This window comes from Papilio machaon, chromosome 7 (genome assembly GCF_912999745.1).
Source record: "Papilio machaon chromosome 7, ilPapMach1.1, whole genome shotgun sequence".
NCBI classification, from domain to species: Eukaryota; Metazoa; Arthropoda; class Insecta; order Lepidoptera; family Papilionidae; genus Papilio; species Papilio machaon.
Window position 1 is genome coordinate 2,529,153 of NC_059992.1, and position 27,122 is coordinate 2,556,274.

Sequence of the window (27,122 nt, forward strand, 5' to 3'; positions counted from 1 at the left end):
GTCAACCAACATCTCGTCAACGTCAACGACAGAGCGTCTTTTTAACACAAATTAAAAAAAGCTTTGTTATATCAGGTATTAATTAAACGACAAATTCTTCCAGACTGTATTTATTTTGGTATAACTGCAAGCACGAAATACTTGACTACCCGATCAGATGCAGATTTCAATATTTTTAGCAGTTAACAATTTCAATGCATTCAGATTGAAACTTATTATTTATTTTATTTTTCATTTATGGTATCCAAAGTTGAATTTACAAAACAATATTTTTGATTACCTGCTCCATAAATAGTATCCGTAATAAATATGTAAAAAAAAATATTACACGTGTTATTATTCCTTACTTTATTACATAATACAATGTTACTAAAATATATGACAACTATCCATAGTGTTTAATTCATAGATGAAGCCTGCGAGCAATGAACAATACAATGCCTCCTTTGAGAAAATAAAATGCAAATTCACCGCTACTTCCTCTACGGACCAAGTGAGAATTTATGCTTTGTATAACATAGTCTATGTTACACAAAGCATTATATTGAACATTTTACTTTTCTATAATGCATATTAAGAAATATCTCATATGATATATGATCATAATGATAACGCAATTAGGAGCACAAATTACTAGCAAAGTTATAAAGGTAATTATTACAAAAAAATTGTTCTGAAATGTAACTCTAATTATACTGGACCATACCTGTCTAGTGTTAAAATTGACAGAATCTACATAAATTTTAACTGCTTGTCCTTCAAGAAACGAGAGTACATCTTTCTCATGTTGTGGAAATCCATTGGCGTTGATGATCACAGCTCCTTAGCCCTCTTACTAGAAATGTTTGGCTTATATAACTATGAAATTACAGTTACTCTATACTTTAGTTTGAATTCAAAGTATAGAATTTCTTTTATGCAGTGTAGTGTTCAAATAAAACTGTATAGTATTACAATGACTATCAAGCCACTCGAACGTTAAGTGAACGTTCGTGGAGCATCGCAGAATCGATATCAATAAGCCCACTCGAATGTTTACAATTGGAAAAAATATAAGAACATAAAATTGGAACAAAAGAGAACAAAAGTTATATGAACAATTGCAATATTATGGAAATTGAAAAAGGATCGGTTATGCATTGTTATTTTACTAAACGAAAAGTTAAAAAGAGTTAGTGTTGCGTTCCTTTAAATGAACGACTAAGGTTTTTAAAAAGGAAAAAGTAATCATCGTTTTCGTTATCTTAAAAGTTAAAGGTTAAAGGTATGAAACTCTTAGACAATCTTTTAACTGATTGCAATTTTAACTGTTGCAAGCGATCTCTGCTCGTTTACTACGTAAATAAAAAAATTTGTACAAAATTTCGAGTTGCAAGATTAGATGTAAAATAATATTCCTTTATTTTTATCTTCGTTGCCTTTCTAAATGTCGACAGTCTGATTGAAATTGTCAGTTCCCTGTTTATGGATGCAGTCACATTTCGGTTAATGTCTTAAGTTGTGTTACGATCCCCTCGGAAAGTCCAACACCCCCACGTCGCATTGCGGATTGGTGAATGAGGGAGTCGAACTATAAGCCGACTTATAAATTGCTTTAATTTAATACATCGCAACTGCGAAACTGAGGGGGATCCCCGCAGTCGCATTTTTCTCCCCAACAGAACTTTGGCACGGCCTCATAAATCATACAGGCGTAAACTATAAAGTTTTTTTGCACTTCTAGAAACGTTGTAAAAGAATGTTTCTAAAGTTGTTTTTCAGTTCAGTATAAAACACTTTATTATGATGGAATAACTTTTAAGTTTAGTACATCTTTATACGATACTTTCTTTTTTAACTTATATATATTAATATATTAACAAGCCCTTGTTAAATGTTTTATTTGCTAAACTTTGCTTGCTTTGCAATAACAAGGTAAGTACACGTACTCCTTAAACTTATTAAAATTTAGATGACAAAAATTTCTTCAAAGGGAACTTTTTCCAAGTACAATATCAGTTACTATCCATGCTAAATGTGTAGGAAAAGTTCATTTTATTGTTGTGAGTGACATCGTATATGAAATATTGCAAGCGACAGCATGTTGGAGCTATCTCAAAGTAACTGTGTTATCATCCATGTAGATCATATGGATGCAAAATGTTCTCTACTCAAAATTAAATCACTATCTCGTCACCAACGCCCTAGTGTACGTGACCGAACAGTAATCTTTTAGTCTAGTGTTCAAACTAAATAAATCTAACCTCTACAATAACTAAAATTTTTCTGATTTTCAATGAATGCACAATTTATAATTTGATATAGACAGATAAAATAACAACAATAAGAACTTCTTATTATAAATTTTTTCATCCCTTATTATTTAAAATGTTAATGGATGTAAAAACAGGAAATTTTGTACTGAAAATGTTTATTGTTTTACGGTGACAATTCCAGCTTACATTTCCAGTAAATATGATGTCGAGAAAGCTCACACTTTCGGCGTAGTTTCTGTTTAATTGGATCTCAACGTCACGGCAATATTGCCGACGGCAACGAATTACTCTTTTGTGAGCACCAAAATACCAGACAATATTAACATGACTACTACGAATTTCATACATTCCTATAACCCTTTTCGTCGTTGTCGCGATATTAAAAAGTAACCATTGCATATAATAAAATATTTGAAGAAAAATTCCTAAAAATCAACATTAATTAACAGGAAAAATAAATTCAGCACAGTAGAGAACGTTAATTTCAAACCCATTACGGTAAAATGTCATTTGACCTGTAAGGGATCTTCTGGTATATTCTTAATAAAACGATATGTTTCTCTTACATTTCAGGTTCTATTGTGGTGAATTCATCTAAACACATTTTTTTTTGTATCGATCTCTAAACTGTCAATTACATTGACGTTTTTATATTTCTACATATTTCACGTTTCAGCCAGTGTACTATAATCTACAAAGGTATTAATCCACAACACTCACATTTGCAAAAAGTTATTCTGTTCATGTAATGGCCTATTCGATAAGAAATTTCATTAGGTTATTTCATAGAGTTAAGGAGATTAAATTACGCACAATGTACTACCGATAATACCTATTGAACTATAAATTTTATCAAGAAATTCCAGTTTATTTGCTTTAAATTACAAAATAAAATATTCCAAGAATATGTCAAGAGAAAATGTTGAGTCGTACGCGGTGAATGCATTCACCGCTACAAAACTGCTTATAAAAGAAACTGATGAATGCAGTTCCTTTACTATGAAGCTTGAAGAGATCCGCCTTGAAAACATGTAGGGGAAATATATTACGTCGCCAACAAGACACTCACATCTTAATGTAGTGTTTCAAACTCATATTATATGAGGGATGCAATTTCTTTCCGACTGTTCTGTTATGTTACATATTAACGTATCTGTGCCCATTAACGTGTGCTTAAAATTTATATTATTATAATAATGAGTCTGGATTTGCTGCTGCACGAATAGCCTTCTCGCTCAGAACAATACAACGACCACACGAAGACAGGCGTTCCATCTGACGAGTGTGCGTGTCAGAGGCTAAATTGTAATCCTCTTCCTTTTCCATCTTCCTTTTATAAGAAAAGTATGGCAGATTAAAGTAGATTTGTCTTCGCTACTTCAGTAACTTTAGTTGGCCGCTTGCTCGTTTACTACAATATAAAAAAAATCTTCGAATTATCATCACACTCCGACAAAGAATAAAAAGCGCAAACCTTTCTTTTGAAAATCTACTAAGCCTGCTTGTTTGTTCCCTTCAAAACATTTTGTTCTGAGTAACCCCCTTTGTAGAGTGAAACTGTTTGAACTTATTCGAGTAAAGCTCTAAGTAGTTATAACAGAGAAAAGAAGTTTTTCTCAAGTTATTAGGAAACATATTCAACACACACGACAAATGTTGGTAATTTATATTTGTCCATCGTCTACCGTAACCTTTCTATTAGACACAATAATATCTAGAATATTATTTCTTACAAACATTAATGATCCTTGTGATACATAATATAGCTATAGCTTTGGTATTGTGATAAAGTCAATGTGATATTTAATACACAGGAGTAAATAGCAAATGGACATCATGTCAAGTAATATGATAGCTTTTGTGCTTACCCCTTTCATGTCATTTAAGTCCATTACCTGTAAGATGTTTGACTCAGCTGAAATGTTACATAGCCATAAATGTGTAAATTATTATTTTAGATCAACATATTGTTTAGTAAAGTAAAGTACTTTTATTCTAAATTCATAAAAAATATGAATAAAATCTTTTATAAGACTACGATAAACATGATCAAGTATTAGTATTAATTTTAATTCGAATATAATATGTGTAATTCTTTAATTATACCAATTACTATCGAATCAAATATGTCAGGTTAACAAAAATATAAGAGACTAGCAGTTAATTGCGACATCGTCCGCGCGAAATTAAAAAAAAAAAACTGGTAATAAATAAAGCCTCTGTTATCAAGTATTGTTGCTTCCCAAAAGTGAATGAATTTTTCAAATTGATACAGCAGTTTCGAAGCCTTTTCAATGCAAACAATCAAATCTTGACTCTTTAAAATATTAGTATATATAATTTTTTCCAAGTTCATATTCCTATATATCGTCGTAATAAACTTATATAATTTAATCAATCATAACAAGTGTGATATAGTAGGAAATTACAAATATACCAAAGCAAACTCTCATCCATCAGCTGACAAACTATATTTGTACTAATCCAATTAGTACGGACGGTACAGCTACATACAAACAGTGTTTTCAATCATGTTACAGTAAATATTCAGTAATCATCGTTTATTTTTACTTTGCTACATTCACAAATTTTATAAGTAAAATATATTTCTAATAATTATACTGTAATTTATTAAATATATTATTAATTTCTACATTTCTATGTTGACGCTTTAGTACAATTTTATAAAATGTCCGGAACGGGAGAAAAAATATGAAAATTATAACAGCGTAATATCAATTCCTTTTGAGTGAGTGCGTAAGTGTTAAAGTATGTAAATTATATTTACCTTTTCATAAGAGTTTGAGAGTATGCGAAAAGAAAGTAAGTCATTGAATAGATAAAACTGTCGTACCCTTTTCATTTCCTACCACAAAGGTTTTCGATTACACTTTACACTTTCAAGGAACTTTGTGGAGAATATCAATAAACAAAAATAATCTTACAAAGAACTTTAGACACCTTTACAAAGATATACTGTGAATATTTATTTCAGACAAACCCGCATTACTCTGAAGCCTTTTTCTCATCAATATTTCCAAGTACAGATGTATTTTCTATACTCATATAAAGAGGAAACATTTGATTGTTTGTTTGCATTGAATAGGCTCCGAAACTATAAAACTGATTAAAAAATCACTGTTGAAAAGCTATCACTATCCACAGACGACATAGGCTATAAGATATTACTAGATTAATTCCGTGCGGATTAAGTAGCGGGCAACTGCTAGTACAAAATAAAGTAGACGTATTTTTGTAAACATATTTTGCGGCTTAGTGACGTTTGAGTGTAAAATAGTGATTTAAAGGAAAAAAATCACTGAAGATAATATAACTCTGATATAGGATGTTTAAAATAAAACTATTCAAAGAATCGTTTTAAATATATTTTCCTTTTTATTTTGCATCATAACAAAATTATGTTTTGGAAAGGTCATATATTATGCTACTTTTAAAAATAACGAACAAATATAAAGATAAAACATTAAATTGTAAAATAAATTTAATTGAGCAAAAAATTACAGAATAACTATTTCGTAAATAATAAAAAGCTTTTTTTCATTATAAGCTCAAACTAACATATAGACAAGTTATCGCGAAATAAAACATAAGAGAAATATTAATGATTTTTTTGTACACAAATTAATTTACTAATAATCTCGCACAAAAAACATTGTTGTACACCCGTATGCTTTAATAAATAAAAAGAGAAAAAAATATGTTTGTACGGGTATTTCAGCTCCAACAATTAAAGGAATAATAATTTAAATAATTTATTACATGTCTGCACAAAATTTACATAATAGGAAACAGAGAATGTAGTTGAGGTGCTTTAGTGCCTTGTCTATATGTCAATTTGTATGATCTCAAGTATAAAAATATTTAACTTAGATCGATACTGATCGATTAAATTTACTTATGTTGTTGCCACTCCAATAATATAGACAATTTGAAATACAAACCTAAAAATTAAATTAAAATAAATTGTGTATGTTCCATTTAATGGAATATATTAAATTCGGGTTGGCACAACTACAGAGTAATAACAATTCAGATATAATGAAGTAATTTTCTTTCAGTCGTAGAAACACCAGAGTCCGTGGTTAATTTAATTACATGGAACACTTTGATATTTTATCTATCTAAATACTGTCCGATAGAAGTTAATTAGCATCAATTAAATGTGTGAAATACCAGATATCAATCAGTAACACAAAAAATAAAGACCCATGAATTTTGTCGGCACCTGCAAGAGAAAACAGAATAATGATTCGCTTTTGTTGTGTAAGAAATATTGATAACATGCAAAAACGTACCTTATGCCATTGGCATACAGTTCTTATTACTTTAAAATGTGTTCGTTGTCTAAATTCACAGACTTAATAGTCGCAAATTATTGGCTTAAGGCATTACCCAATAATTTGTGACTATTGAAATTGATATCGTTGCGATCTCACGAATAAAGTTCAAGTAACTAAGTTATATTCTTTAATTTACATATTTATTGCTTAAATAACGAAACTGAATCGAAAATTCTATAAAATAAATGTTGGATGTTATTAAATGATGCCTTTCAAAGTTCTAAAAGTTTTTACAATATTTATTCAGACTTCATGAAGAATGAATTTTCTTTACAAATTATTGCTGTCAAAAAACTACGATAAGCAAAGTGAAAGAATTTAATCAGAGCAGTAAACTTTTAAAATTTCATTTGAAATATGTACGTGTAAATAATGCTGTGAAATTCGTTAGGTACATTTTATAACCTTAGCCAAATTTAAAATAATTTCTTCAAATTATAAAAAGACAATTAAAATAAACGGTACTTGATTCACGGTATACCATGTTCAATGTGAATTGTAATTAAATGTACGTATTTTTTTGTTGTTTTATATATTTTATCTAGTCAGATGACATATACGCCAATTTCATAAACGATCTATAACACATGTACATCTTCCACCAAATAAGTACTAGTTAAGTTAAGTAGCTGGAATACTAATAAATAAGGTATACTTACAGTCAACTAAAATAAAGTAAAATTAACTAAGTATACTTACTGTCAGCGGTATCAGCCATGCGGTGTATGGGATACAAGATGACCTCGTTTATCTCGGGCAGGCTGACCGGAGTGGTGGGCAGGCGCTCCTCCAGAGCACATTGCTCATTACTCTTTAAGTATATAGAGTAGATGTTTGCCGTGCACCTTATCTACATATTAAACACGATTAAAAAAGTAGCTACCAACTTTAATTTATTTTGTTAATCGTAAAAAGTTTATAATTACAAGTTTGCTTTTTAATTTACTTTCTGGATATAAATGATTTTTTTATTATAAATTGGTATGAAATTTAAATTAATTTTAAAGTACGCCTTTCGCAAGTCATTTTTAAAAATAATTTGTTAATTTTGTAAACATCAAAGCGTACTTCAGTGTGTATTTCAAAAATATAAAAAAAAAATCTTTTGAATGACTATTTCACTTGTATATATTTCTATTATAATCAAAGAGAGTTTGCACCTTGGAACGGTTTCAAACAAATGGTTCGGAATGCATTTGGTAGCGACAGCAGCGCCACCTGCATAAAACTGTTGTTTTTGTTTCAGTTGCCTTTGTCCCTACTCTTTATATTCAGCGAGCACGCTAACATTTTCCCACTATAACATGTATGAATTGATACAAAAAGAAATAGAATCGAAATCCTATTATTTTGCACTATAAAAGATATCTTTTAATTTATTAAGCTTATGTTTTTGTTGTATTATTTGTGGACAAATAAAAAAGGTTTTATATTTTCTTATTTGCAGATAAAAAAGTACATGTCAGTTTTATCATTATTTTATTATATAATAACTAAAACTCTAGACCAGGGATCCCCAAACTATTTTGGACAAGTGACCCCCTATTCCAAAATGAACTGTTTCCACAGTCCCCCATGGCCAAATTATCTACTTTTAAGATCAATTATTGTTATTATTATTATTTTTCATTCTGACTTAGGTCAATAGACGAAAACAGAGTGAGAATTAGCAATGCTTTAAGTTCGATATCGACCCCTTTGGGAATGGAATCCCTGCTCTAGACTTTTCAATTTCTTTTGGTTTATATGAATATTAGCTGTCGCCCGCGACTCCGTCCGCGCGCAGTTAAAAAAATATATATATGAAAAATAGATGTTGGCCGATTCTCAGACCTACTGAATATGCTCACAAAATTTCATGAGAATCGGTCAAGCCGTTTCGGAGGAGTACGGGAACGAAAACTGTGACACGATAATTTTATATATTAGATATGCGAAATAAGAACTATTAAGGATAAATTGAATATTTGAAGTCAAAGTTCTCATCTTGCCTTAAAGGCATTGAGTAATGGTAAAAAAAGTATTATGTTCAACTCAATGATAGGCCAAGACAGACATGAAAATAGTCTATGTGTCTATTAGACGGATGATTGGTTATTTGTTAGAAGGTATCTTCAAAACGGCTGCATCCATCTCGTTGAAATTTGGCAAGGATGTAAAACATAACCTGGAAGAACACATAGGCTACTAATTAAGCTATATTTTAAATTTCGAACGAACGGAGTCGCGGGCTATAACTAGTTTATAATAATGTCTCGCGAAACTTTTAACAGTTTAGACTCTTAACAACAAACTATTTCTCCTGAACTAAGCTGAGTAAAAGCTATTATATCAAGCATATGTTTTACATTAAACTACATGCGTTATATTGTTACTGGGAAAACCAATAATATCCTTACATTATCGTAATGTTTTTGAATAGAATCAAAATTTTATATCAATATTCAGGGAGATGTTTGTGGAGACTAATGGTGGATATTCGAGGGGTGTGCAACCCTCAAGTATACAATTTGGGGCGTCACAGACAGTAAATCTTTTAAGACAAACAGCGCGTTCTATTTTCTGAGCAAAGATTATGCAACAATAGCATTTGATATTTCCTTCCTCTTTGCGAAACGAACGGATATTTGAGCATTTGTGTCATTGAAATCAAATTTACTGTACGTTGGGTATTTTCCGTTGGGTTGATCTTCCGGTATTTTTTTCAAGGAGTTCATTGAATCAAAAAAAATCCCATTGGGCCGATTGTTTGGTAGGCCCATCGGCCCAACGGGAAAAACCCAATAAGTTCAAGGAAATTGCAATGGTTGAAAGGTATATGCAAATCACAATACAGCAATCTTTTGCTTAGGATTCGGAGTTTTCTAATAAAACTGTTTTATTTTTTATAAATATTTCTTTGATTATAACAATTATACGACATTATTCTATAGTTAATCTTTAACTCAAGATGACTTGCCAATACTACTTAGGTCCATTTTAATAAGGCCTAGGAAACACTGATACGAAACCAAATTAAATATGGAAATTCAGTTCTGGAGTGTCTTTGGAAATCAGTCATGTATTGATTTTATATTTCACTAGCTGTCATCTGCGACTACATCCGCGTGAAATAAAAAAAAAACTAAATTGGTAGCCTAAACGCTACTCTTAAGCTATAATCTATTCCTATTCAAAATTTCATCTAGATAAGTTCAGAACTTCGACTATATAATATACAGAATATTGCGACTTACTTTCATTTTTCCTCTTATGAAGTGATGTTTTTGTACAACGAACTGTATTGTACTGTAAGCGTTCCATAAACTACCGTTTGCCGGGCTCACTCGATGCCACACGTGCTGTTTGTGAGCCTGAAAATAAAAACAATTGCTTCCTAAAATGTTACTAAATAATCGGTTATCGATTTAATTATATTACTAAAGGATATTACAATAAATTGTAGAGCTCCTTTTGCTTTTTTATTTTACTTAATTTACCAAATAATTTTAACCTTTTTGTAGGTGTTGTGTAAATTTATTTAAAGTATTTGAATTTCTATAGTGGTAGTTCTTTAAACGTTTAAGTCAAACCATTTAAATCTTAACAATGGAATGACTATAAAAATGCTAGTCCATATTTTATGAAGCTAAAATAAAAAAGCTGTATTGCGTGTTAAGGTATAGTTCAAAGCCCGCAGCAATTTTTAAGAAAAAAAAATTACTTTAAAATTTTTATGGAAACTTACCGGTTCACTGTTAATAAAAAAGGAGAGATTAGCAGCGGGCAGAGAGTTATGACTCGAGCACTCCACTTTGAGTTTCATCCCCGCTCGATAATATTGATTCAAGCCTTGCATCTCTGGACCGGATTTAGGTAAATCTGCAACAAAAATATATTTAAGTGAAAATAATAAAATGGATGACTTAACACTGGGAAATCCAACAGATGGTGCCAGAAAGTGGCCCCTAATACTTTATACTCTGCAGATGAAACGTGGTACACAAAATCTCTACTTAATTCTCATTTTTATGTCTCTTAAATATACGTTCACGATTGAAATATGTATAATTTATTAGATAATTCAACTGTATTTTCTTTCAAGTCTTGAAAATTTCGTGCAGTGATTTATAAAGATTTGGTGCCTATCCAAGAAACAGTTCTAAAAGTAGAGGCGCCTGCAATCTGAGAAGATTGTAATGGATCGTTGCCAGTAGGACTGAAGCCACGTATTGATATTTCAAAAACTTATATCTAAAAATATTAACTAATAAGTTACGTCGTAGTAGAAACTATCCTCAATGTATTTCTCTAAAGCAGTATTATTTGTAATATTTACAACACAAACACCCTAAATATGTAAAATTACTCACAACTTAGATACCTACAAAAAAGACATTGTTCGGTCCAGTTACTTGTAGTCGTTAATGTTTGGTTGATAAAAATACGATGAAAATAAAGACAAATTTCTTAATACTGTACAGCCCTACATAAAGACTGACACCCCCTAAACGTCAAAATCAACGCAGTTATCTAGTAAAAAATATTACGACAAATTATTCAATTGTATGTACCGCTGAATAAAAACCAATAAGTACTAATATCGATACGTGAACATTTTCCGAACTTAAATAAATTCGACGGTACTCGCCGCGACGGGGGCATCGCACCTCCAAAAACCACAAAATCTATTCACATCGTCGCACAAACCTAGCAAATGAGCGTTCAACGCATTCGTTTGACATAAAGGTGAATGAAACAATTTCGGAATAGATGCTCACGGGATTTACGCGGCACTGTAATGTCAATTTGAACGGATAAACGCGTCAGTATCCAGAGTAACAATTTAGAAATAATTGTTTTCTACGGCGATCCAGCGCAAGAACTGTATTTTTACATATTTTATTTCAATTGTGTTTGTTATAATGGAAGTTTTAAAAGCAATTTCGAAATAAAAATGAGAAAACGCCGAAGCCAAATGCAAGTTTCGACTGTCGTGACACTTGTATTGACATATAGTGTTTTGTTTAAAGAAAATGTTCTTGTGCCTCTCCACTATTGAAGGTTGGCCGTCAGTTTAGCAAATATCTTCCTATTTTGCGCCAAGCGAAACAGGTCTTCAGCGCTGGCAATGTTAGTATACTCTCTGATGTTCCTCAACCAAGACTCCTTTTATGTCCAACTCGCCTCTTTCCTGCGATTTTGCCCATCATAATGAGTTGGACAAGATGGTATTTCTCGTGTCGCAAAAAGTGGACGAGGTCAAAAGGGGTGACGAAATGTCATTCTCGTGTGTAACTACTATAATGTTGGTTAACAGCTTAAATACTCACCGACAACATACATGTGCGCGTGTACCTGCGCGGTTTGGAAGGAGGGCGCATCCGCGGACACCTCGCACGTGTACCGACCGTTAGCCGTGCGCGTCGCCGCTTGTATCGACAACCGTTGTGCGTCGGTCGCCTCCCGCTGTCAATGAACAGAGTATTAACGCCAAATACACCTATTCGATGTCATATACGACTATATTCATCGTCAAGTGATCCAATATTCACATAGTTTGTTTTTGACAGCACAATAACTGGTTACACGTTACATGATTCTTAAATAATATTAATCAATAATAGTTTATTTTAGAGTAATATTTTACTATACAACCTACGTTTATACAATTCCAAGATTCGACAACCAAATAAATATAATTAAAATTTAGTTTATATCGCTAGTATCCGAATACAATTGAAACCTAAATATTCGATGGCTCCGGTTATCTTAATTTCTCTAACGAAATTGAACCTTGTTCAAAGTTACTGTCGGTTAGTTTAATGTATATTTCATTTTAAAATTTGATACGCTTCGTAATCTTGTACAAAATAATCTCAAAATTATTATTTGTAATTGTATAGGTATTAATATAGGTAATTATTATTTGTAACTGTATAGGTATAGGTAATTGTATAGGTACTTATTAATATAATAAATCTGAACTGTTTTGACTTATCGTTTCGTAGATAACGTGATTACCACAGGCGAGTAACATCGCGAAGCTAGTAAACAAAATTAAAAAATACAATTACAATAAACGAAATAATACATATTGTGTTACGTGATTAATCTGAGCCATTTTTAATACAGTGTTTATGTCATGTTTTCCCCAATTAATTATAATGAGGTTTCCATTTTATAATTTTCATAAAAGGCCAGTGTATTTGCTTGAAAAATAAAATACTTTTTAGTATATATTTACAATAATTTTGTACAAAAAGTTCTTTTGTGTTAATACTGGAAGTTTTATCTTATACTTTTAAGCTGTCTAGATATAATCTACTTTCTAGAATACGCAGCGAAAGTGCTTTTGCCTTTTTAGGAACTTAAATATTACCAGCAAAATGTAATCGCGATACGATAATCATGTTAAAATCTTAATGGAAAGAAAATTTATTATTATTATTATATTAGAGATGTTTTTGTTCTACATTTGACTCACCAACTTTATTGTACACCTATCTAACTTATATTCATTAGCTATGAGATTATTTTATACCTTAACATTATGAATATAAAAGTTTTTTTTTTTTAATTTATAGCAACAAAAACTCAACTTTCCGTGATACAAGGAAGCTCGAAACTATTATGATATTACTTTCAAATGGATACAAACACTGTGACTTCGTAAATCAACGAGATAATACGTAAAAGGGTCCGCTTAATAATGTGCTACGTTTTGCGTAATATATTTCTACGTTTTAATTTATTTTATAAATTTTTAATGATGTTTATAAAACGACTTAAATTACGAAATGTATGTAATAAAAGCAGAACCTTGTTAACCGTGTTATTCACAGTTTTTATTTTTTATTTTGGGTAAGGCGGAAAATCAAATGTATTAAAACGTAATTTAATGTAACACAAAAAAATGTATTCCAAGCGTGTAAATGCTAAGCTTTCATGTTTGAAATGATATAAGGTTAAAAAAATAGACGGTATAATTTCGTTATTGTTCCTTATGCAAATACAAATTGTTAGGATCTTTTGTCCGGGTCGGACGTAGCCATCGTCTACTTCCGTAAGAGTAATGGAAAATATAATCCCGACTTTAAGAGTTACTATAAAAGTAGTTTAGCTATCTAAGTAATATAAATATACACAATAACTATTTTGAAACTTAACCTGGTTTCATAGAAAGTTAAAATTAAAACATCCTTTGCCACTGACTCGCCCTTAACTTTCACATAAACTTCCTACCTATTTGGGTGTCTTTTGCAAAATTTTCTTTGCAACGTACTATTTTATAACTTGTTATTCGCATTTTTAAGTTGTGTTTTTTTTTATATTAAACTAGCTTTTACCCGCGACTCCGTCCACGCGAAATAAAAAAAAATAATAGAAAACGGGGTAAAAATTATCCTATGTCCTATTCCTGGTTCTAAGCTGTCTGCCCACCAATTTTCAGTCAAATCGATTCAGCCGTTCTTGAGTTATAAGTGGTGTAACTAACACGACTTTCTTTTATATACACTCGGCGTCAAAAAAATCGCACATCCGAAAAAAATAATTTAAATACTATTTTAACACAACAGGCCAATGCCAATGTTGTGGTTTGAGGGTATCATTCGAAAGGTAATTTCATTAGCTTTCAGGAATTTTAATTGAATTTTACTTTTATAACGAGACGAAAGAGAAATTAAAGAAAAAGACAGGGTATGTACAAATTTGCAAATTAATAATTTAAAAAAAAACTTAATAAACACAAAAAAAGTTCTTAAAACCTAGTGTTACCCCCCTTTGCCTTGATAACGGCTTCCATGCGATCTTTCATGGACCTTACAAGGGTCGCAACAGCCTCTTGGGGTATTTGTTCCCACTCTTCAAGTACCGCATCTTGGAGCTCTTGAAGAGTGGTTGGAGCTGGATCTCGAGCTCGCACACGCCGTTTTAGGTCATCCCAGAGATGTTCTATTGGGTTAAGGTCTGGACTTCGTGCTGGCCAATGCATAACAGGGATATCGACCTCCTGTAAATACACCGTACAATAGCCGCGGTGTGGCAACGAGCATTATCATGCATTAACATGAATCCATCACCGACATAACCAGCATACGGAACCACATGTTCCTCCAGGATTTCAGTAATGTACCGACCAGCATTTAATGACCCTTGCCCACGGCCACCCCGAGTCCGGGAAACGCACACAAGTTCCGTTTTCCCGTCGACGGAAATGCCGCCCCAAAACATACAAGAGCCACCCCCGTATTCGACGGATTCTTCGAAGCAGGGTTGTGTGAACCGCTCCCCCTGTCTTCTGTAGACCCTTCTACGTCTGTCATTGCAGAAGAGACAGACCCTCGTCTCATCAGAGAAGAGTACGGTCCGCCACTGTTCTAGAGTCCACTCGCAATGATTGCGAGCAAACTCTAGGCGATCTCTGCGATGCTGTGCAGGAAGTTTTGGACCTTTAGCAGGTCTATGGGCTGTTAAACTCTTTTCGTGTAACCTTCTTCTTATAGTAGAAACACTCACAGATGTTCACCGAGTTGATCGAAGCTGTTGTTGCAACTCAACAGCATTTGTAAAACGGTTTCGTAAAGATGTCGTAACGATGAAACGGTCATCTCTTTCTGATGTGCACCGTTTTCTTCCAGATCCCGGTTTTCTAACATAACCACCAGTCTGCTGAAAACGTTGGAACACCCGTCGAACTGAAAAACGGGACAGGTTCAACTGTCGAGCAACGTCACACTGCCGCATCCCCCACTGCAATAGGGCAATCACTTGAGCGGCTTCTTCAGAGCTGGTGTCCATCCTTACTTGTTCTTACTTGGGTTACTTGTTCACGTGTGTTCACTGCAAAGTTTAAATTACGACTGACCCATGTTTCATCCAGATCGACCCTTTTATACCCTTTTTAGGTGGTGTAACTAGCGTCCTTACTAACGAGCATTTGACAATGTTTATTTTTGACGCTCTATAATGATAAATGTTTTAATGATTTCATGACTTTTTTATTAATAATGTAAAGCTATTCAAATACCTATTTCAAACATACCAATATTTATATAAATATAATTAGTTTCTAGCCATTACAGCCATTTTTCGCGCAAACTCAGAGAGGTGCGATTTTTGTGACGCCGAGTGTATATAGATTTATTGTAAAATTCAAGAGCATATTTAATCAGTTTTTTAATCATTATAATTTTAATAAATATAAAAATATATATTCTACTATCGAAGGCTTCAGAATTCGATCTTTAGTGGGAAGTAAAATTAATTCTAAACTGTGTTTCATGTTAGCAAAAGAGTTGTGAACCGGCGAGCGGATAAGAAATTACGTTAAAGTTAATGAAACTACCCGTTCATCACAAGTGTGGTTTACGAGTTTAAGGGATTTATTAAGTGGGGAGAAATCCTAAAATAACAAAGCATTTACGACTAACGCACAGACTTAATTACAAAAAAATATGTAACTAATTTTATTTCACATTTAACAGTGGTAGACGCCAGCAACATCTGTTGCACGATTTGACCGGCTCTTCTCAAAATTTTCGAATTATATTAAGAAAATTGTTATTTTACATCAGCAGACCTTAATAATCTGCGTCTAATTGGAGTGTAACTAATCCTATCGGACATATTATATCTTTATTAAAACAAGTTGGTCCCTCGAGACCTATTTTGACTTCGAGACGTACAGCGGCTGTGATAATAGAGAATTATTTTACTGTAGTTACGCAAACATCTTAACTTACAACGAACTTTTCAAATAAAATGAGAATGCGACCTATTTTTTTTTTTGAACTAACCGTGTCAAAATATCTTGTAAAATGTATTGTATTCAATTTACTTACATATGGACGCCCCCACCAAAAAAACCCCGAAACAAAAAACCGTATTTCATTAATAACTTCATCAATAATTATTGTACAAGAATCTTTTAGATACCAAAACAAAGCGAATTTTTATAGCTACATTGTATTTAATTTTCATTCATGTATTCCGGGCGTATTCTGTGCTATGAAGGATACGTACGTAATAAACTCAACCACTAAACCTATATTGATAAAATTCTGACTATATGAACGAGATTAAAAGATAAGATAGTTCTTATCAAGGCGCGACGCTGGTAAAATTATTCTTTAACAAAAAGATTTTTTTTTTAACGAACGAACGCAATTTTTTTACAAATTTCTACTGAATTTGCTTTCACCATCATTCATTTGTATTTTTAATTAATTAAATGTGTAAGAAACAGTCACAAATTTTTGGCACAAACATAGAACCAAATTCTAATTCGATCTGGGCATATCCAATTATAGTTTAAAAAACCACAACATCTCGAAAACGACGTACAGTTACAATGTGACTTTAAAGTAATTTAATTAGATCTATTCCAATTGCTTTTGTTCGATTTTCAACAAAAGTTATTATAAAGCAGCAGTGAAAATTTCAACTATATGGCAAGGTATAAAAAGTAAAAATTAGTCTACTAATCTTATTTGACCGCCGATTCCAATCTCGTTGTCTGTATGTAGAGTTGGCGGGACAGTTTTTCGCGTCAACTATATCCAAAAAAAATAATTCGCTTTATTACAAATTGAAATATTTTTTAATTACAGTTTGATAAAAAAGATAGTAAGTTACAAAATGGTTTAAAAATGCTTTGTATTTTTAATTGTATAAAATTTTAGTTCAATCAAACTCTAAGTGTGTGAAAATCAAACTAAAGGGTGCTTATATTCATTTGTTACGTACATGATTCGGCAAAGGATTTACTTTTATTTCCGATTAACCGTGGGTTTCTGAGACCAATGTTCGCGTTTAAAACATACATTTCCCTGTTTTGTCAAACATAATGACAGCAATGACGATGTGTTTTATACAGAGATTCTGTTACTAGAAATCCACGGTTTATAATCTCAGTTGAAGGAAAATATTAATCGCCATCGATTTTAGCGTGATCCGACTTCAATATATATATATATATATATATATATATATATATATATATATATATATATATATATATATATATATATATATATAGGAGTATATAATATTTGTATTAGCGATGTATCATTTGAAGGGATCGTTAAATTTCTGCACGTCATCAAAAGGAGAGAGGGGAATACGGTGAGCCTCATAATATCCGCAAGCAAATTATTACATAACCACATTTTACGACGTACATACCAGTAGAAGAAAATGTATACATCTTAATTTCATTCTTTATATAAATAGCAATTGAGTTTCAAATTAAATTAATTTATATAAGATGACTCTATGTATCTTAAATTGTTGGCTTGAGTTGCCTTATTTTTAAAATTAATAAACCGGGTTTCTGACACAAAAATATCTGTATAAAACATATTGTTATCCCTGTCATTATCGTCAACAAAATAGATATGACAATATGTTTTAAAAGGAGATTTAAGTCTGGGAAAACCACGGTTATAGAGCTACATTTAAGAATATACGAAAAAGTTCATTGTCAATGCCATAGCAATGTCATTTTTCCTATTTCATATTCTAATATCATAAGTGCATAGTAAGTATTATTATGTTAATTAAAATAATAAACTTAATTATAACCGTGAAAGCTGCGTATACCTTTACAGCATTCATATTTAAGATAAATGGTCAAGGTAAACTAAGTTAAGGTAAAGTTCGATCAAGGACTTGTGCAAGTAATAAGGTAAGACTTAAGTAGTGTAATTGAAGTTAAAGGTCCTTCAAACTTGTAAGAGACACTCCGTGTACTCCCTTAAGCTCAAAGGTACTAAGATAATGCAAATTCTCATCTCTAATCTAGATGATATATCGGTGACACTTAAGTTTAACTTAGCTTAAAGTAGTTGTCAATCTAAACATGTCACTGATTAATCATGAACATTTTTTCAAAGCAAAAGGTTACAAGCAAGTGGCCACTTAAATTTGCCAAAATAGCGAAGCGACCGTGACGACATCGAACGACGAAGACGTCACAATGGAATTTACAAATAAAGAAAACCACGTATATAAAAAGTCGAACGTGCATAAGCGCGCAAAACAGTACCCTCTTTGTCAATCGGGTATTAATGAAATCAAATTTTATAATATTAAATTACAAATATAAGATTAGAATTAATAAAGCGTAAAATTAAAGCGAAAACGGAATTTTTGATATAATTATCATAAAAAATACATCTTTCATTTTAGACACGATAGATTGACAAAGCTAATATTTTAGGGAACAACTGTTTATTTAGGACAAACTTCAAGGTGTTTAAAAATTCTCGTTAGAATAATTTTGTTCGACGTCTTATTTTTCTAAGAGATAATTACCAATTTTAACGTTAAATTTGGAATGTTTTCTCACACAAATCAAGTGGTCATTGTTGAGTTATTTCGAAACGTATCGAACAGCAATCAATTTTTATATATAAATAATTAACTAGGATTTAAAAAAAAATCATAAAAAATACAGCCCATGGTACTGGTATAATGAAGGATGTTTGATGAGTTTTTTCGTTACATGCAAAAATATAAATCTTTCCTCTGTATCATATGAAGCTTATATTTATTTAATAAGTTAAAATCTAATTAAATGACTTTGATAAAAATTGTACCACCAACTATGCACTAATGTGACACCTCTATAAAAAATAATATTGTTATTTTTTCATTCAAGCAAAACAAAACAAAACAAAATCAACAAATGTTCTAATACACGTTTTCCTATAGCAGAATTAACCACATTTTTTTATTATTATATTAGCGGATTCTAGTCAAATGTCGGAATTCGAACCATTGTCCTCTTTTAATGTTGACCGTTGATTTGAGGTCGGTATCCTTAACCACTAGGTTATTGGCGTTTCGAATCAATACACATTTATACTTGTTTGTAGGTAGGGTACTTACGTCAACATCTATGCCGGGAATTCTGAATATCTTAAGCGGGGGAACATCCCGCGGCGAGTATCGGCAGAACTCCCGATCTCCTCTGTACCACTTAACTGTGTACAAAACTTCTTGCTCTAAATCGTACAGGCATCTCATCTCCACCCTCGAGCCGCGCTCCACAGACTCCGGCACCACTAAGTGGACGTTCCTTAAGCACACCATCCCTACAAAATAATAAACAATCATTAACTGGTTTTTGTTAGTTTACTAATATTTGTGTAGAATTACAACTAAGCTCCAATCCTGTTGTCGAATGACTGGATTTGGACCCTTAACTACTTAACTACGTGATCAGATGTCCATATGTCTTAACCATTAAGCTATTGAGGCTTCGAAATAATGTTTTAATGATAGCCTACTATTTCATTTTATGTACATATACCTACTTATGTAGATATTGATTCCCCTTTAACTTCACAAAATTAAAAGCTAATAATCATATAATTAAGATGAATAATGGCTACAAACTAACTAACTAACTAATTAGGGTGACGCAGTGACCCAAAGTGGGCCTTGGCCTCCGACAACAAAAGTCTCCACTTTAATAATAATGGTTACGAGTAATATTTAATATCTAAAACGACTAATCCCATTATGTATCTGATTAAACTCAGTGGACGTACTCGTATACGAATCAAATTACTCTTTAAAATATAGCAGTATTATATTATATTTTAATACAAATCAAATGTCATCTCATCTTTTAAATCGTTCAGGTCGCAGAGCACCTTACCTTTTAGTCGGGGAAAAATGTGATTAGGTTTTGTTAAATAAAATGATATAAAATATTCGAAGAGAATGTACAGGATATTTATTTAAATCTTTAAATTTAATAGGCAATTAGTAGCAAAATATAGTTAACAGGAAATTAAATAAGCGCATACGTTCACTACCTGACTTCTCTGTTGTATTCGTTTTTGTGATTTATACTAAGGAGTATTTCATAAAAAGGGCATTTTAATACTCTTGCTGACACACGCAGAATCGTTTAACGATAACTTACTCAGACAATCAGGGTTGATTTTTTATTTTACTCTAAGGAAGTGTGTGGCTTTGTGGAGATGGGTTTAAGACAGATTTTTTTTTATAAAATTTCAAGACGTCAAAAGATTACCAAGAACAGTTAATAAAAAAATCAAATACAACCTATTCAATGTACCACTATCACACGCAGGGGAATACGTGTTAAATTATACCTTACTCTTCAAAATGTGCCAAACTTTTACTAATAAAATTCACTACAAAAATTGTAAGAAGAAATTTTTCATTATAATTTTTACGATTCGTTAGCAAGTCCGTAATACTGTTAAGAAATGCTGCACCGACTCTATTACATCTTTACGAGCATTTTCAAAATTAAATGACTACTTTGACACAGGCCGACTTCGTTCAAAGACGGGGAAAGGGTCTACGAAAATGTAATGACTTACTCTCCTTGATACGGATTTGAGAAAGTAAATTATCTGTTAAAACCATTACAGCGCAGCTGCCTCAAGTAAATTAATATATTCAAGATAAGATTAAATAAAGGTATTATTTTAGTGTAAGGTCCTTTACGAATAAGTTATTACTCTGTCTCTTAATTCGCTATAAATAATTTAATTAAATTTCGCATAAAGATGACTGACCGTGTGTTTCTTTTAAGAAGTGAGGCCAAAATTTCCGTTTAAAACATATTGTTGTTTCTATTTTGTCAGAGATGATGCCATATTTTATAGAGATTTTGGTCTCAGAGACCAACGGTAAGATTATCTTAAGATGTGAATTTATCTATACTAGCAATATATTCGTTTCTTTCTTCGTTCTTTCGTATTCATTTCTTTCTTTACCTAGATAATGTATGTATACATTAAGTTTGTTTTGTTCCTACTTAGAGGATGTCAATATTTTGCGGAAGTATGTATGTATTCTCGTATATGCACGAAATATATATGTAAATGTAAATATGTAAAATCTATATATTATACAACGATATATATAGGGAAATAATTACCTAATAGCTAAAAATGTAGTGTCACTCGAACTTAACAAATAAAACTTCACGACCGCATTATACCTTTACAAGTAATAAAATCCAAAGTCATCATTTTATAAATTTATATTTAAAATTAATATTTTTTCAAATTTATTTTATCATTTTTCATATGAGAGATCTTATGTAAACAAAACTCTGAAATTGCCATATAAATTTGAACACTTGAGTTATATAAGTAGAATTGTAATTCCAAAGTATAATATCAAAAACCTATAATAATGTTTATTTGAAACAGAAAGAAACATAAAAAACAACATAAATTTATTGAAGCATAATAAATAAGCGTAGTGCCATTAAAAAGTAACGATGTCCTAGACTGCCACTAGACTTTGAGATCCACACAAAGAAATATTTACGACATAACCGAAGGATACTCTAACGTAGTCAGTGACTCTGTATTTTTTCCTACAACCTTATTGCTTTTTGTCGAGAGCCGATGTTATTTAGCAACGGAAAAAAACGATAGCATTGATGTTATTTCATGAATAAAAGAATAGGAATACTTCAAACAAAGAAAGTATAGATCATTGTTGAGAAACTTACGCTATTACGACCCTTGTACGATTCAATAGAGAAAATAACATGCTGATAAAATATTTATTCTACTTTGCGACCGTATTTGAATTAATAGTATCTTATATATTCTGTGATCTCAAGATAACGATTCGTTAAAGTAATAAATTAAACTGACAATTATTCAGTTTGCAATATTTTAAATACAGTGATTATTTTAAATCTACCTTTCAATATACAATTTAGTTAGAAATTAATGTATAATGTCAGTTACTAATATTATTTAGTGTAAATATTTAATTAATAATATAACTAAATAAGAAAATTATATGTCACAAATCACATAGAATTTGTATTCTGTAATGTATATTTTTTCTGCTCAATCAATTACTGACTTTGTCTTAATTTTACATAAAACATAATATAATTTGTCGCAATGTTAATTTAATAGTTTACATTTGAACCTACAAGCGATAACAATATAATAAATGTACAAAAGTTGGCTATGTAATTGTGTTGGCAAACACGAGATGTACGCAGGGGTCGTGCAAAATAACATATCTGTAATCTCTGACTAACCCCTAGGTCACAGCGCAATTACTTTTATCTTTATATGTTATTTCAAAGTGTTTATATCGACGTTAATATTAAAATCGTGGCACATTTACTATAATATATTTACTAATACTATGTACATATTAGCATATGAAAAGTTCACCGGGTCATGTTGTTTTTACTATTTTTCTACTCGTGTCCCCAGCATACGATGTTTGAATTTATTTTAATTTTTACATAGTGATAATTCTTCCTTGCTCGGTGGAAAAGAAAACATTATAAATTACACGTAAAGTGTATATAATATGACAAAATTTTACTGCTAATTTCATGTTGTCAACAATTTTATTGATGACTCTCACGTAAAAAAGCCGTTAGTGAAAAAAAATCGCATTTTACACAAAAGCAGTTTTAACGTACTAGTTTTTATCATATCTCGTACACAATTGAAACAATATAAAATGCTAAATTATTTATATGAAGTTATTATTTTATGTATGTATTTTTAACCCGCGAACACAACTATTATGTTACACCCCCTCTCTCTTCACCGCTCCCCCGATGCAGTTGGAATACGGCAAAATAAAGCCACTGTCGTATATACATAAGAACCATCGTTATTGTTTTTTTTTTTAAAAATAACATAGCAATACGTTTTGTAGAAATGTTTTGAGAACGGAAACTCACTTTTTGAATTAAATCAGTAACCAAAATATTTAAAAGATTTCTTAAACATGTATATATTTTATAATATTTTTAGCTATTCATTGACAGTTTAACTATATTAAAATATGACTGTCTTTTAAACTAGGTTATCTTTATGAATGTGGTGACATATTAGTATGAACTTAATGTTATCACAAGATTACATAAAATAAACAGAACAAAGTTATAAAAATAACGTTGTAATTCTAAATCATTTTATCTTAGGATAGGATTGCTTGCTTATAAATAACTTTCTCAAATGACTGTTTTGACGCAGGTTAACTAACACGCTGACTTTATAATAATTTAATTATCTTATCTTATCTTGTATAGCACATTCAGTCCAACATTTCGAATTCGAGTTCCACCCATACACATCATACGTATGTTCTCAAAGTGAACTCAACGAAGCGATTAATTAATCGTTAAAGGGTATTTCAATCTACGTTTTGTTTGTGTTTCTTTTTCAATGTTAATCTCAGAGCTTTGTAAAAACAAGTTTATAGAACAACTTCTGCAAAACGAAGTTTACCATTTTTTCAATTTTTGTTTTTGGTTAAGAATTCACCTACATAACAGAATAAATAAATTTCAATTAATAAAATCTCGAGAACCGTTCTATACAAGCAAAGGAACTGTAACTGCAAAGTATAACCAATGTATAAAAAATAATAATTCTATATATCTATGGTTTTGTTGGCAGGAACTACAATATTCTAGCATAAGTAAGGAAGCTGTACACGTAGTATCTTACACATATATCAAAAGATAGGAACTCATTTCCGCGTATCAAATACGCAAATTCTTTAACACTTAACATCACCGATGATCTAATTATCTTTAAAATATTTATAACTGAAACTTAACTAAACTTATTCCAAAACTTAAGTTGTAAAATTTGACACTTTGCAAAAGGTCAGTATTGTTGTTGTGATATATTTTAAATCATTATTGAAATATGGGGAAACGTTTTATCGCACGAAATTTCATAAAATATGCACACGCAAAGCAAATTCAACATAACATTACCTTGCAGTGTTAAAAGGAAAATAGCTATTTTCACCACGACACTAAAATTTTTAATCATTATAACTTATTTATATTTTACAATCTTTAAATATTTACTTAATCACACTTATTGATAACGCTCACATATATTTTCACGAAAAAAAATTTTAGCGATATGAAAAACAATACGTCAACTAATTTTGTTGAAACATTTTACTTTGCTACGTAACACGTAGCAAGGAGAGCGCGTAGCGGACGTGCGTTTGCTACGCGTCTACACGAAGACTGGCAGCTACGGAGTGCGCGCGACGCGGTCCTCAGTGGTGATACTATGCTCTGATACCTCTCTCGTATGATCATTTAATATTCAGCGGGAATTAGAAGCGTTCGTTTAAGATTTATAAGAAGTATATTATACTAAAACAATACAATTATGCTGCAAAATGGTTAATAAATGTTCATTATTATAATTTAATTTTAAGTGACAAGTTTTCGACCTAATGTATACGTCAAATGAAATTTTATCGATATGGGTAGGATATAAAGGTCCTCCACTGTAATTTATTGATGGCGCAATATTTAACATTGTAATTGAACACTTCTTAATTATCAAAATGTTTTTTTTAGTTTAATAGTTTATTTTCATCAGTTTAATTTTATTTTTAGTCACAGGTGCGGAATATGTTTATAACTTTTAACCATTGCGAACATTTGAAACATTTTAACTACAATTTATGTTTTGAATGAACTATCGCTAAGTAGAAAGCTTTGTACTAACTTCAATTTAAAAGCTTTAAATTTAACGTCGATTGTAACATTTTAGTTACATTCATTTTGTAAAACTCAATTTTATTTAATGTGTACTTTCAATTTTCAAATTATTGTAAAAACTAAACGCAGACAGATAAATGGAAATAAAAAGAAGCACATGAGTGATACATATAGGTACTGTTAAAAAACATTTCAAGGCACTTTTCATTCTGAATTTTAAGTACGAGGGATTTTTCTTTAAAGCTATTATACACAATCACGTAAGTCTGTCAGATTGTGTGAAACTAAAGTTAAATAACAGCTTTTAATATGAAAAGAAATATAACGCGAGGAAATTTAACCGTATCGTGATGGAGCGATAACCACTCTTCAAGAATTCAATTAGGCTAACGGAAGCTCTAAAACGTCTTATCGAATAAAATAAAAGAAATAAACAAAATATTACTGAAACAATTTACGTGTTAACTAAACACGATATTAAAAATAAATGTTTGTAAAAATCTTACCTATATTCTTTCTATGTAAATAATGGCGAGCGGTTATTCCGGCCACCTAATTGTTAGTTATTAATGTCACTCAAGAACCGCAATGAAAATGGAACCGTGCTTAAATATTAGAAAGCCCCAATTAAGTAGGAAAACCTTGATTTTAAATCGTTACGGTATACGACGAAAATATACGGCAGTGGAATGTCCATCATGTTGTGTATTTATATAAATCTTGCATTATGAAGTTTTTATACATTAAGATATCTACGAAAAATATAATTATTGTTCTCACTTTTGTCGATCGCATTGCATCGCATAGTATCGTATTGTATCGAATAATATCGCGTTGCATCGCATTTGTCATTATCTCAGAATAAAGGATATGTGAACATCAAAGGGTTGCTGGGATTCTTTGTAGAGTTGGGTTGGCTGGAATGAATCCAGGTCCTGCTCACACGCAAAATACGCGCTAGCCGTGGAGTTGCGGAAAACGAGCCCTTACAACTAACAACTAACTAACTAAGGATATGTGTTCAACGCTACAGACAAATAATCGTATAATTATCAATTGGGTTTTGAATCGAGTGTGAAATATGCATTTTAAAATTAATAACTGATAAATTGTGTTTTAATATTGCCAAATGTTTTACTAATTGATATACGACGCATTAAGTTTTTACATATCCAAATTATTTACAATAACAGTGAAGTTCTACTGTCGTTATACTTGTAAAAAATATGATTGTTATCTCTGTTTATTTTAAAGAGAACGATAGAGATGACAATATGTTTCTATATAATTGTTTTTTCAGTGGAAACCTCTAGTGTGAGTTTTGGTAGCAATTCCGCAATCCATCATAACGTTTTTTTTTGTGGATTAAAGCATTCGTGTTTTACGAGGTATACGATCGTAATATATCATCAATCATACGCATTGAAAATATTATTTGAGAATACAGATTGAGGTCTAGGTCAGCCATTTATTTCACTTTTTATATTTCTGGATCATAAAAATTCAACACACCTATCAAAAGATTGAGTAATAGGAAACAAAACGTAGATATTCTACGAATTGTAACCAAATTAAAAAAGTGTATTTTGACACGCCCGTAAATGAAATGGCATTTATTTGCTGTCGTTTTCGCTACTAATGATTAATTTACATTTAATAATATTTTATGTTTATAACGAAAAGTTTCGTTATTGCAAACTATCGTAGAAAAATAAAAAATAAATCAAAGGATTTTTTCGATGATGCAGAAATAATTTCTATTTAAGTAAAAAGTTTGCTAAAACATTTCATATTTTAATGATTTTGCGCTTAAGTAGCTTTACCTCGTTTATTGGAATCAATTTAGTTAGACTAGAAGACTGGAGTTTTTCCCTTCCGAGAACACAATGACTACCTCTTTTGGAGTGGTTGGAACAACTGAAGTATAATGCTTTATACTTCAATTAATAAAAAAAATTATTCCCCGACGAAGTCGCTGGCAAAAACTAGTTACTCATATAGTTA

The 27,122-nt window shown here is 31.2% G+C and overlaps 1 protein-coding gene across 1 annotated transcript; it reads right to left on the minus strand.

Moving 5' to 3' along the window:
• Positions 1-6,067: 6,067 nt before the first annotated feature.
• On the minus strand, positions 6,068-24,614 carry LOC106711574. The gene is made up of 9 exons (XM_045678613.1): positions 24,369-24,614; positions 19,490-19,695; positions 14,684-15,076; positions 14,424-14,609; positions 11,929-12,064; positions 10,344-10,477; positions 9,853-9,969; positions 7,316-7,466; positions 6,068-6,501 (listed from the first exon to the last, which is right to left on the minus strand). The coding sequence occupies exons 1-9, from the start codon at positions 24,424-24,426 to the stop codon at positions 6,419-6,421; spliced, it is 1,464 nt and encodes a 487-aa protein (XP_045534569.1). The 5' UTR covers positions 24,427-24,614; the 3' UTR covers positions 6,068-6,418.
• Between the last annotated feature and the right edge of the window lie 2,508 nt (positions 24,615-27,122).

What these genes read in the sequence shown, in the direction of transcription:
- LOC106711574 (XM_045678613.1), bottom strand. Translation starts at nt 24,426, where the DNA reads ATGATTAAAAATTTTAGTGTCGTGGTGAAAATAGCTATTTTCCTTTTA. An exon ending in AAGAGGCTGTTGCGACCCTT is followed by an intron (nt 12,065 to 14,423) that starts GTAAGGTCCATG and finishes GTTCATTGACAG; the next exon opens with CGGGAGGCGACCGACGCACA. An exon ending in CATGGCTGATACCGCTGACA is followed by an intron (nt 6,502 to 7,315) that starts GTAAGTATACTT and finishes TTTCTCTTGCAG; the next exon opens with GTGCCGACAAAATTCATGGG.